We start from the raw sequence: 12,306 nt of genomic DNA, 5'->3' as shown, positions 1-12,306 counted from the left end.
TGCTCTACCTGAAAGCAGTTAAACCATTCCATAGAGTCTGGAACATTTTACTTAGAACTCTTTTAAGATTTTCATTTTAACTTTTACAGACATATTTTTGAGGTGATGTCATTCTTTTTGCTATAATGTTTTGAAAGTATTCCAGTAGATTACTTCATAGTTTTACTATTTATGAAGGTTTTAACAACTCATCTTCTTGCATATAAAGGTAGTGAGAGCCTTATTTCATAGTGTTATTTATGAGGGTTTTAACAACTTACCTTCTTGTATATAAAGGTAGTGAGAGCCTTCTCTAGGTGCCTTCTGTGTTTTTCCAGCTCATGCCTAATATGCTTTTGACAACTATGCCACACAACTACTTGGAAGTACAAGAGTTAATAGTTGCCTTTTACGGAAACCTAGTGAGGCTTTTTGTGTGGTGGCTGTTGCAGAAACAGCCAACAGAATAGCAGAAGTACCACCTATCTGCATCTACCTGCTTTTTTTCTCGTTAACTCTTTTTTGGAATTTGTTTCTCATACAGGAAAGAGTAGCAGCATTCATTTTTTTTCTTAGCTTAGAGTCTTTTTATTTTGTTTTTTGTTTTTCTAAAGCTAGAAAACACTGCTTTGCCTTGAAGTCTAAAACTGCTTAGAATTAAAACTGCTTTGCCTCTCAGTTTCATATTTGATAAAGAGAGTTAGGAAAACTTTTATAAATGTGTGTCTCTGAAAGACTTGGAGAATGAAGATGTACTTAAGTTTTGTCACTGGTTTTCATTGGACAGAAGTATAAGGTTTTGCCGTGTTGTATTTTATATTTGTACACAGTTGAAAGTATAACGGTGAATGAGTAGGACTAAAATAATTTACAAATTATCTGAGAAAGTAGGCCAGGTGCTGTGGCTCATGCCTGTATTTCAGCACTTTGGGAGGCTGAGGCAGGTGGATCACTTGAGGCCAGGAGTTCGAGACCAGCCTGGCCAACATGGTGAAACCCCATCTCTACTGAAAATACAAAAATTAGCTGGGTGTGGTGGTGCACACCTGAATTCCCAGCTACATGGGAGGCTGTGGCACGAGAATCACTTAAACCTGGGAAGTGGAGGTTGTAGTCAACCAAGATCACGCCACTGCACTCCAGCCTGGCAATACAGCAAGACTCTGTCATAGATAGATAGATAGATAGATAGATAGATAGATAGATAGATAGATAGATAGATAGATAGATACTGTGAAACCCAGTGCTAGAGTGTTTATATTTAATAAGTAAAGATAGGTAGAGTATCGGAACAAAAACAGCATGGGAAACTAACAATTTTGGGGAATGAATGAGTAATCAGGATTCAAAGCAAGTATCAAATGAGTCAGGGGAAATTAGAAAAGTAGAAATTGAAGTTTTTAGGGGTGCTATTAGAACAGAGAAATTCAGTGAGGAAGAGAGGGTTCACAGTTCCTTGTTGACTGATGGATGTGGTGATTTAACAAATTACCCATGATCTTGCCGACACCCATTTATGTAAAAATTGCAGGTAAAAGCTAGTGGAGAACAAAGGTCAGTCAGCAGGAGAAAAGTGATGTACTGATCAGAGGTGAAGATGCTGGCTTTAGAATTGAGGTAAAAAACTGGTTTTGAGTTTGGAAGAGAAGTATTCAAGTAGAAACTATTTTAAAATTTTATTTGCTTTGAATCCGTGATTACATGAACATCTTCCCTAAGCAAGAGGCTTTGAAAGAGTTGAATAATATATGGAAAATGGTGTGCTTAAAGATTTTTACATTCATATGCAATGAATAAAATTTATATGCATAAATAAAAGCATTACCTCATGCCTTCTTAACTGAACATAAACATTTGAATTATTACTGGTTTTACACGCCCAAACAAAAGTTCTGGGTTTACTGGAGGAATGGAAGGGAAAGATCTCTTTCATTCCCCCAGTAAACCTTTCCCATTCGGGATCATGGGAAGATGCTGAAGAATTGTAGAACTGTAACACAGGCAGACCTAATGTTTCATAAGCTAATGTTTCCATTTTTGGACCCTTTTTCGGTGTTGCTGGAGTGTTTTTGTATTTGAAAATAGGCTTTGTTATATTATTAAAGGAGCCCCCATTCCCAGTTTCACATTCTCATAGTATCATTTATTTAAAATGAAGACTTATAATATTTGGCACCAAGATATGAATACTTAGTAGTCACCCCATGGAAGCTATTAACTGAGGGAGTGTCAGGTAGTGTAAATGTTGATAGTTTACTACAGTAACTGGCTTGGTCTTTGGGAGAAGAGGACAGATCTTTTTTAGGCAACCTGTATGTAATGTAAAGTTTGTTTTTGAGATCCTACTATAGTGTAGTTGTTGAAGAGCACAGACTATGGAATCATGCTCCCTGAGTTTAATCCTTTCTCTACTACTTCCTGTCTATACCACTTAGTAACTATCTAATCTTGGGCATTTAACTAATTGTTACCTGTAAATGGGGTTGATAGGTCATGATGATAGCAATCTGAGAGTTGTAAATTGCCTGGCATGTAGTTAATTAGCAGTGAATGTTAAATATTGATGCAAAATAAAATTACATTTTTTCTATATTTTTTCCAAGAAGTCAAGATCTTTGTCTTATCCTTTGATTCTCAGAAGTTTCCTACCTTCTTTCTGTGTTATTCAGCTATTTTACTTCTGCTTAATATCCACTATCCAGAAAACATCCAACACAAATCCAAAGTAAATTATTTAATTTCCTTAATAATAGGTTTAGGCAGGCGTTTGCCTTTTGGGAATTATTTTTAGAAAATCATTTGAAAGGGGAAGCCTTTTTTCTCCTTATGGGTACAGCGATAGGTAGTATCTTTTTTGGTCTTTTTTTTTTTTTTTTCCTTGTCCTTCTCCCAGAAGGAAAAGGACAGACCAAATTAGGAGAAACTAAAATTTGCTTTTTTGAGTATCCTGATACCGTAACTATAACACATGGGGCTTTAGGTTGGATTGTGAAGTATTCGTTCTCGTTATTCAAACAAACTAATGAACAAGAACAAATTATCAAGTTTCTGTACTCAGACTGCTTTGTCAAAAAAAGGTCTTAGTCCTGTATCAGAATAATATGTGTTCCTTGTTGACTGATGCCGATTGTTGTGTGTGCCCATTACGTGTTTTAAAGTATATGTGTATTTTTTGGATTCTGTGCTTTAGCTTACATTTTCAATTAACGGGCCTAGAGATGATTTTGTTAGATAAGATACTACAAAATGCAAAGTTCAGTCTCTTCCTTTTGACAAATTCAGGTGCCCTGTGCGCACACAAATCTTTGTCAGTAGTGAAAGGACATGTGATAGCTTCCTGTAGTTTTTTCATATTTGTGGAGTGGTGAAGAGCTACCCAGCCAAGATTTTCAGGGTAATATATTCAGAAGCCAGAGCTTACTCTTCTGTACAAAGACAACCTAAGGGGATTTTTAAATGCATTGGCTTGCTGTTCAAGTATATAAACCTAAGTGAAACTCCTAGAGTAAAATATGACTTAAGTATAGCTTGAGTCCATATATTATCTCTTAAGAGATACCTTCTCTGATCATCCAATAAAGTCATTACTACTATCAATCTTCCAGTCCTAGACAAAGTCACTTTTAAGCACATCACTGTTTTACCTCACAGCACATACCGTAGAAAGTATCTGGTTCAGGTACTAGTTAGTCCAGCTCCCTACTATAAGGTATCAGGAATCATATAATCATCTTGTTCACTCTCTGTACCCTCAGAACATAAAACATTGCTAGACACATCCCTGAATACCCAGTAAATGTTTAAGGAATTAATGAGTGAATTAATTTTGAAGATACTTGGGAGACCAAGATAATCTGACAGTCTTATAGATGTTGTTGAACATACACAAACACATTATATAGTTTATAGGTTGTGTTTAATGTTTTAGGAAATACCATAAATTACCTAAAGTTTTATACAAAATGGAGTATACATGTATATTTCTGAATGTGTCAAGATCCTTCATTTTAGCTAAGTCTCAGAAATATCCTTGAGATCCTAAAAGACTAAGAACCATTGATCTGGCATAGTAGATATACTGCAAGTCCTTCAAACAACTGTATTTAAATATTACCTATTTTATAGGCATTTTGAATAATATTTTTATTTTTTGGTGAAGTTTTGGAATGAAGACAGTTAACTAATTTGTTGATTGAGTTATGTTACTTTACTTTAAATCTCATGGTAACAGAATAAGGTAATTAAGTTCATGAGTGATTTAGAGTATATTGATGTTAATAGTCACAAAATATTAGGTAGTTTAGACGGTAATAGTAATATATCAGGAGAGGCTCATTGTAGATAAGCCATAATATGGATTGACTGCATTATCATTTTTATAAACTTTACATTCTTTGATCCCACCTTCAAGTACATTTTTCAAATCAAACAATTTATAATTTCTCAGGTAAAATTATAATATTCCTAATTTTGGTCAAACCAGTTTTTTCACTTTTTAAAAATGTTCATATTAGTTCATTATAAGATGATTAAATTACAAGATACAGTCATAAATCTTGGGGATAGTGATGAGGATACTCTTGGAGAAATGCATTGTTAGGTAATTTTGTCACTGCATAAATGTCATAGAGTACATTTGCACAAACCTGCTACACGTGTAGGCTATATGGTATATGTAGCCTTTTGCTCCTAGGCAACAAACTTGACAGCATGTTACTGTTCTGAATACTGGAGGCAGTTGTAACACAGTAGTAAGTATTGATGTATCTAAACAGAAAAGGTACAATAAAAATATGGTATTATAATCTTATGGGACCACCATTGTATATGCGGCCTGTCAATGACCAAAATGTAGTTATGTGGCACGTGACTGTGATTGTATTCTTTAGTCATTGGACAGTTTCTTTATGAGATTACATTTTAATGTTGTTGCTTATTAATAATTACTCTTTATAATACTGTTAAGAAACATTAACAGCAATCTTAAATAATTGATAATTTCATTTAATAATAATAGGTGGATATGATTTTATTCCTTTGAAAACCTGGCATTTGAATTATCAAGAATTATTTAAGTATTCTCAGCTATGTTTTTAAGTTCTTTTTGGAAATTTGTAGTTTTTTTACACAAATAGGAAAATTCATACATTCTTTTATTGTTGATATATAAGGACTGTTTGTTAATGTCTTTCAGCCAATGGTAATGATAGTAAAAAATTTAAAGGAGAAGATAAAATGGATGGTGCTCCTTCTCGTGTACTTCATATTCGAAAATTACCTGGGGAAGTAACAGAAACTGAAGTTATTGCTTTAGGCTTACCTTTTGGTAAGGTGACCAACATCCTTATGCTGAAAGGAAAAAATCAGGTACACTTCTTTCAGGGTATATGAAATGTTAAACCCCAAACTGTCCAGCAGGTGTGAATTAAATTGTAAAAGGGAGAAAATAGTAGGTTATTTTTCTTAAAGAACAGAAGTCTTACTCTCACTTTTTCGAGTAGATGTCTGTGGGAAACTAATGCTAGGTAGCCAAAGTGAATGAATCACTATAGTTTTTAAACTTTGTCTTTTGAATTGACTTTAGGGCTTTAATTGAATAATTGTTATGAAATTGTGGAAAATACAAATGAAGTGTTTCTTTTACTGTGGCTCTGTTCTTTGATATCAGAAATCAGTAGGGGTACTAGTCGCATCTTTCCTTAAGCTTTATGAGAATATGAAATTTTATTTAAAAATGTTAAATGATACCATTTAGAAGAATTTATGAAATTTAACACTTCCTTTTATATACTTGAGGTTAATCTGACATTTAATTTGTAATTTTGTTCTTTGTCTCTATATAATTATACTGCTTTTAAAATGACTTGGAAATCTTACATTCTCTACAGTAGAAGTGGTAAAATTCTGATGCTAGAAAATGTTTACATTTTCTCTAGCATTTGTTGCAAGAATAGATTTGTGGGTGTGAAAAATCATAGGTGGAAGGCAGAAGCAGCATGTACTCGGTTTTCTTCTGAGGTTAGCTTTAACTGTATACCTAAACTTCAACAAGAGATTTCTAATTCTACTTATTAGAACACTTAAAAGTAACCTGAAGGATTATATTCTAGATAATTGATTAAAATCATCTGAATAGATTGCTTAGATATTAATTTTATTTGAATGTATAGTATTAAAAATTGTGCTACTTAAATTTTCAGGCATTTTTGGAACTAGCAACCGAGGAAGCAGCTATTACTATGGTTAATTACTATTCTGCTGTGACACCTCATCTTCGTAACCAACCAATATATATCCAGTACTCGAATCACAAAGAACTAAAGACAGATAATACATTAAACCAAGTAAGTATGTGTAGGTACATAAATAAAATGGCCTAGAACATATTATGAATCTCATAAACATTAATAGGAAGGAAATGTTTACCTGTTCAGATGTTCCTTATAGGCATTTTCTTGTTATTTTTAAGGTATTTTCATGCAGAATGTTTCTAAGTATTAAATACTATGTCATTTTGAATTCCTTTAACCCCCTGGTCAAATGTTCTTTTTCTTGTTGCAAGTTAAAATTTTTGTGTAGAAACCTATCAGGTAGGATTTATTATTAGCATAAACTATTTATACAACTCTCCTGCTTAGAATTTAAGGTAAGAAGCTCAGTGCCTTTGGTTATTTGATTTTTTTTATAGGTCTTAATTTCTTACGGAAAATTTTTTTTTGAAGATGTGTTAATGGTTTTCCTGGAAAAGAAATCTTAAGGATGAAGAATATGTGAATGTATTGATGTTTTAAAAATGTAATATAGAAGATATTGTTTAAAATTAATGTATTTAAAAATAGCATTAGAATGTTTTCTGACCTACATTATAAGACTGCTGTAATGATCTAAAACTTTAGCTGTTTTAATATAGTTTTAAAACTAATGATATCTTTCTCTGTCAGTAAAATACAAACTTTTTCTTAATAAAAATGTAATGGAAAACTGTTCCTCATAGATTTTTGTCACTTTACAAAGTGACAAAATCATTTTGTTAGTTTATGGAAAATAAGCTTGTAAAACTTTTTACCTAAAAGATAGGACTGAAATTTCAGCTGTTTTTTTAATTTAATGATGAGTTTTTAATTTCTTTTGAAAAAGAATGTATGCTTCTAATAATTTATCTAGAGGAAGAATACCAAAAGAAAATATCTGCTCTTCTTTCTTTTTACTTAGATTTTTTTGCATTTTTAACTTATTTTTAACAAATAATTGTTTATACTTATGGTGTACAATGTGATGTTTTAATACATATATATTATGGAATGATCAAATCTGGCTGGTTAACGTATTCATCTCTTCCAATACTTAGAATTTCTTTATGGTAAGAACATTTAAAATTCCTTTAGCTATTTTGAAGTATACAGTGGAATGTGGAAAAACTGTTTTTCCTCTGCTCACACCACAACAATCAACACAGAAGGCTTCTGTGGCCTCACATGTGGGGGAATTTTTTTCTACGCCAAGCAAGCAGTCAGGTCTGCAGTGTTCTCCAACTTAGCTCAGTTTGAACACTGTCTGCCGGGAGATAGCATCAGATCCCACAGGTTGAGGGCTCAGTCCCACAAGATCTCCTGAGACACCAGCAAGTCAGGCCTCTGGAACTTCTGATTGACCAGCTTCAAGTTGGGGTTCCCACAACCCCCTTTTTGGATTTCATTAATTTGCTAGAGCAGCACACAGAACTCAAGGAAACATTTACTGAGATTTACTAGTTTATTATATAGGATATTAAAAAGGATAATAAGCCTCTAATCATGCCTTGATCTTTCAGGTGACCAGTCCGCATCTTAAAGTGGGGCTGCCAGCCATCAGTCAACTCATTAGCATACAAAATATATCATTTTGGAGATTTATTAGGAATTTAGAGTTGTATGCCAGGAAATGGGGTTGAGGACCAAATGTCTATTTTACAATGTCACAATACAATATTATGCATTACAGTAGTTGCCATGCTGTGCGGTAGATCACCAGAACCTATTCTTCCTGGCTGAAACTTTGTACTTTGACCATCATCACCCCTTTCCCTGTTCACTCCTCCCTCCCCCAGCCTCTGGTGACTATTTTTCTGCTCTCTACTAATGTGAGTTCAGCTTTTTTAGATTACATATGTAAGTGAGATAATGTGGTATTTGTCTTTCTTTGTTTGACTTATTCACTTAGCACACACAGTGTCCTCTTAAAATGACATTTAATATCCCATTTCTAGTTCGTTATTATTTAAGTAATTTCCAAGTACATTCTCATTTTAAAAGATTAAACGAAAGGAACATGTAAAGAATAAAGCTGGGGGCTGGGCTTGGTGGCTTATACTGGTAATCCCAGCACTTTGGGAGGCTGAGACGGGCGGATTACCTGAGGTCAGGAGTTCAAGACCTGCCTGACCAACATGGTGAAACCCTGAGTCTACTAAAAATGCAAAAAAAAAAAAAAAAAAAAATTAGCCAGGCATGGTGCCAGGTGCCTGTAATCCCAGGTACTCGGAGGCTGAGGCAAGAGAGAATTGCTTGAACCCGGGGGGTGGAGCTTGCGGTGATCCCAGATGCGTCACTGCACTCCAGCCTGGGTGACAGAGCGAGACTCTGGCTCAAAAAAAAAAAAAAAAAAAGAATAAAGCTGAGGCCTACCCATGGATGGATGTGGAGGAGGGGCACTTAGGATGACTAGTGGAAGCCCCATTGAGGGGATATTTGAATAATGAACTTCAAAGTGGTTAGGGAATAAGCCACTTATTCCAGACAGAAGGAATAATCAATGCAAAGTTCCTTCTGTTGAAAAAAATGCTTTTATAATTTTATTTTTCATTTTCTAAAGCCCTTCAGTCTCCTTTGGTCACCTTTTTTTTGTAGTTGGTTATGCCTTAAGACAACAGTACTTTGAGGATACTAGTTACAGTATTTAAAAAATACATCACTATATGCTGAGTTATTTTTTCAGTGTTAGCATTTATGTTTATCTTGTTCTCATTCTCTTCATCCCCCCTTTGTTGTCTTTTCGTGTTTCAGAATGGACAATTGGATTTTGTTAAAGTTGTATGCTTTCCTCTAGGATAAAGTAATGAAGAGTGTCTACTAAGCTGTTACCCCCATTCCCCCCAGATACCAAAGAGGCTGTTTATTCTGGGTCAACAAAACTCCCTTTAGAATTTCTGGTACCATGCTGGGCGTGGTGGCTCACACTTGTAATCCCAGCACTTTGGGAGGCTGAGGTGGGCGGATCATGAGGTCAGGAGATCGAGACCATGGTGAAACCCCGTCTCTACTAAAAATACGAAAATTAGCTGGGCGTGGTGGTGGGCGCCTGTAGTCCCAGCTACTCGGAAGGCTGAGGCAGGAGAATGGTGCAGACCCGGGAGGCAGAGCTTGCAGTGAGCCGAGATCGCGCTGCTGCATTCCAGCCTGGGCGACAGAGCGAGACTCTGTCTCAAAAAAAAAAAAAAAAAAAAAGAATTTCTGGTACCAGTGGGGCACTTTGGCTCATGCCTGTAATCCCAGCACTTTGAGAAGCTTAGGTAAATTCAGGGCAGCAGTGAACTGGTCACACCAGTGCACTCCAGCCTCAGCAACAAAGTGAGACACAGTCTCTTAAAAAAAAAAAGGAAGAAATTCTGGTTCCTTTAAGGGAGATTTGTTGTTGTTTTCTTCTTTTAATGGTGAGGGTACAAGTTGGTCGCAGGAGGGAGAAGAGAAATTTAGCTCTTTTGTTAATGAGCTAGACTTTCTGTTCGTCCGTTTTTCACCCACTCCCTCCTCCTGTGAACCTGCCAATTTCTGATTTGGTTCCTGTGGCTGCTACCAGTATAACACCTGTTTGCTGTGTGTTCACTGTGTCTCCAGTCCATTTGGTTCCATTCATTTTCTGTGTTCCAGGAATTTGATAAAATTATTCTCAGCTAATGATAACCTTCCCTCCCTTCAGTGTTTGTTTATTTTATATTCATTCACTTCTAGGCATTTTAATAGAGTTTCATAATAGAAGACATGCAAATGAGTATGCATTAACCATGAATTCTTCCACATCCCTTCATGAAATCACCAGGTCCTATTAGTTCACACTTTTTAATTATCTGCCTGGTTTTCTCCATCTTTCCTGCTACTTGTATTGCTCAAACACACTCACCTGTTGGCTATATTACTACGACAGTTCTCTTTATAAACTACTTTCTTTTTCTTTTCCCTTCTGGAATTTTTTTCTCGCTAGTACAGCCAGTACGTATCTTTCTCAAATGCACATATCTAAGTTACTCCCATGCAGTAGGTCCTGTTCATGCTCAGGCTAAAGGCCCTTTCTGAGCTTACTACTTTTTGTCTTGTCTTATGATTACTCCCACCCTATTTGCTTATGCTTCTGTCCCAAAAGTAATGGTGCATCCTGTAACCTGGCATGTTTTCTCTTGATGTCAGTCGTTTGCTGCCATTATGTCACTGCTCTCATGCATGGAATATTGTGGGTTGGCCTGCCTTTTGCACCACCCTTCCTCCACCTCACACTTCACATGGCCAGTGTTAAATATCTTGAGGTCTCCCTTTAGCTATTTCTTCTCCTAAAAGTTATCCCCTGATAAGCAAAGAGTAGATTAGGTTTGGATTGAGAGTGTTAACTCCGAATGAGATATTGCTATGCACATAACCAGAGTGGCTAAAATTAAAAGGATAGGTAATAAAATACTGGTGACAACCATTTTTGAAAACTCGAAATATCTACTAAAGTTGAGCATATACCTATTCTTTGATGTAGTAAACTCGCTCCTAGTTAACATACCTGAGAACATGTACATAGGTATGTTAAAAGATATGTACAAGAAAGTTCATGGAACACTGTATGTAATAGCCCAAAAAACTATAAATCATCCAAATGTACAACAGCAGCAGAATATGTTGTGGTGTATTCATTTAGTGGAATATTGTATAGTAATAAAAATGAACAAGCTACTGCTGCCTGCAAAACATGGGTAGTGTACATCATAATTATTGGAAGAAGCCAAACCAAAGTAGAATACATCTGATATGATTCCATTTATGTAACTTGGAGGAAGCGTGAGTATGGCTTCTAGAATGTTGATAATATGCTGTTTTTTATCTGGGTAATTATTTCACAGAGATGTCCAATTTGTGGTATTTTATGGAGCTTTATACTTAGGTTTTGTGTCCTTTTGTGTGTGTGTGTAATATTTTGATAAGTTTTATTAAAATCTAGGTTTGCAAGCCAACGCTGCTCCATGAATTATAAGAAAAAATATATGAAGTCATTAAAAACATGAAATCATAAAGAAATGTATGAAGTAATTTGTTACTGATGTGAGAGAACATGATTGTTAAGCCATAAAAGGAAGATAGAGAACAATGAGTAGTATTAAATAAAAGTATGAATACTATTGAATAAAAATATGAATAGTATTGGAAAAAAATACGGAATAAGTATAATATTTATATATATATGCTTGTAGATGTAGCTAGTATCTCTGGAAGGATACGGAAGATAATACTGCGAGGGGTTGGTAGGGGAAAATAGACTGGGTGACAGAGTTGCAGGGGAATTTTTAATCTTTAATACCACTTTTATACCATGATCATGGATTCCTATTTTAGAAAACATTTTATGATTTGAAGCAGCAGATGTTAGTGTTTTTCTAAGTTGTCGTAGTCTATGCTTGTTACTATAGATAAATACAGTAAGAACATGTTCACTAATGAAGAAGATAATATTGCAATGCGCTACTTAAAATATTTAAATATATTTAAACATTTGAATAGATACAGCTCTATAAATCTAATTTTACCAATTTACAATTATTTTTTCAATAATAGTATCAAGATGTCTACTAAAATTATCACATTTCAAAATGTTGAGTTTTAATTAGTAAGTCATTTTGGCTAATACATAAATTTATAGATAAAATTAAGTAGCATTTAAATGATTGTTTAGATATGTATCTGGACTCTCAAGCTATGTGATCTGTGGTTATATAATATTTTAGTAAAATGACTTTTCTTGTTTATTCTCCTGAGTGTCCTAATTCTTTTGTATTCTCTTTCATTAACCTGTTAATATAGATTTTTCAAACTATAAACCTATGTATAGGTATTTGTGGTATTTGTCATTGTTATATTTTAGAACTATTTGCCTTTGTATGTTTTTTGACCACAGATAAGGTGGAAAGAAATTATTTCCTTATCATAGACTGTCATAATAATAACAGGAAAGGGATAATAGTAATAAAGGCAGTCTTTTGGAGCATTTAACATAATATTTGATTGACAGATTTCCTACAAATACTGTGTTTATTCAATT

The 12,306-nt window shown here is 34.5% G+C and overlaps 1 protein-coding gene across 6 annotated transcripts in view; it reads left to right on the top strand.

The window, feature by feature from the left end:
• The window catches only part of PTBP2 (polypyrimidine tract binding protein 2), an 89,400-nt gene that overhangs the window by 41,406 nt on the left and 35,688 nt on the right, over positions 1-12,306 (top strand). For all 6 annotated transcript variants that reach the window (XM_019034018.4, XM_019034134.4, XM_004026177.5 and 3 more), the window contains 2 exons: positions 5,174-5,346; positions 6,180-6,323. In XM_019034018.4, coding sequence (XP_018889563.2) covers positions 5,174-5,346; positions 6,180-6,323 — 317 coding nt within the window. The remainder of the gene's footprint in view (positions 1-5,173; positions 5,347-6,179; positions 6,324-12,306) is intronic.

Source organism: Gorilla gorilla, chromosome 1 (genome assembly GCF_029281585.2).
Source record: "Gorilla gorilla gorilla isolate KB3781 chromosome 1, NHGRI_mGorGor1-v2.1_pri, whole genome shotgun sequence".
NCBI lineage: Eukaryota > Metazoa > Chordata > Mammalia > Primates > Hominidae > Gorilla > Gorilla gorilla.
The sequence above is the reverse complement of the archived record's forward strand: the minus strand, read 5'-3'. Positions and strand labels throughout refer to the sequence as shown.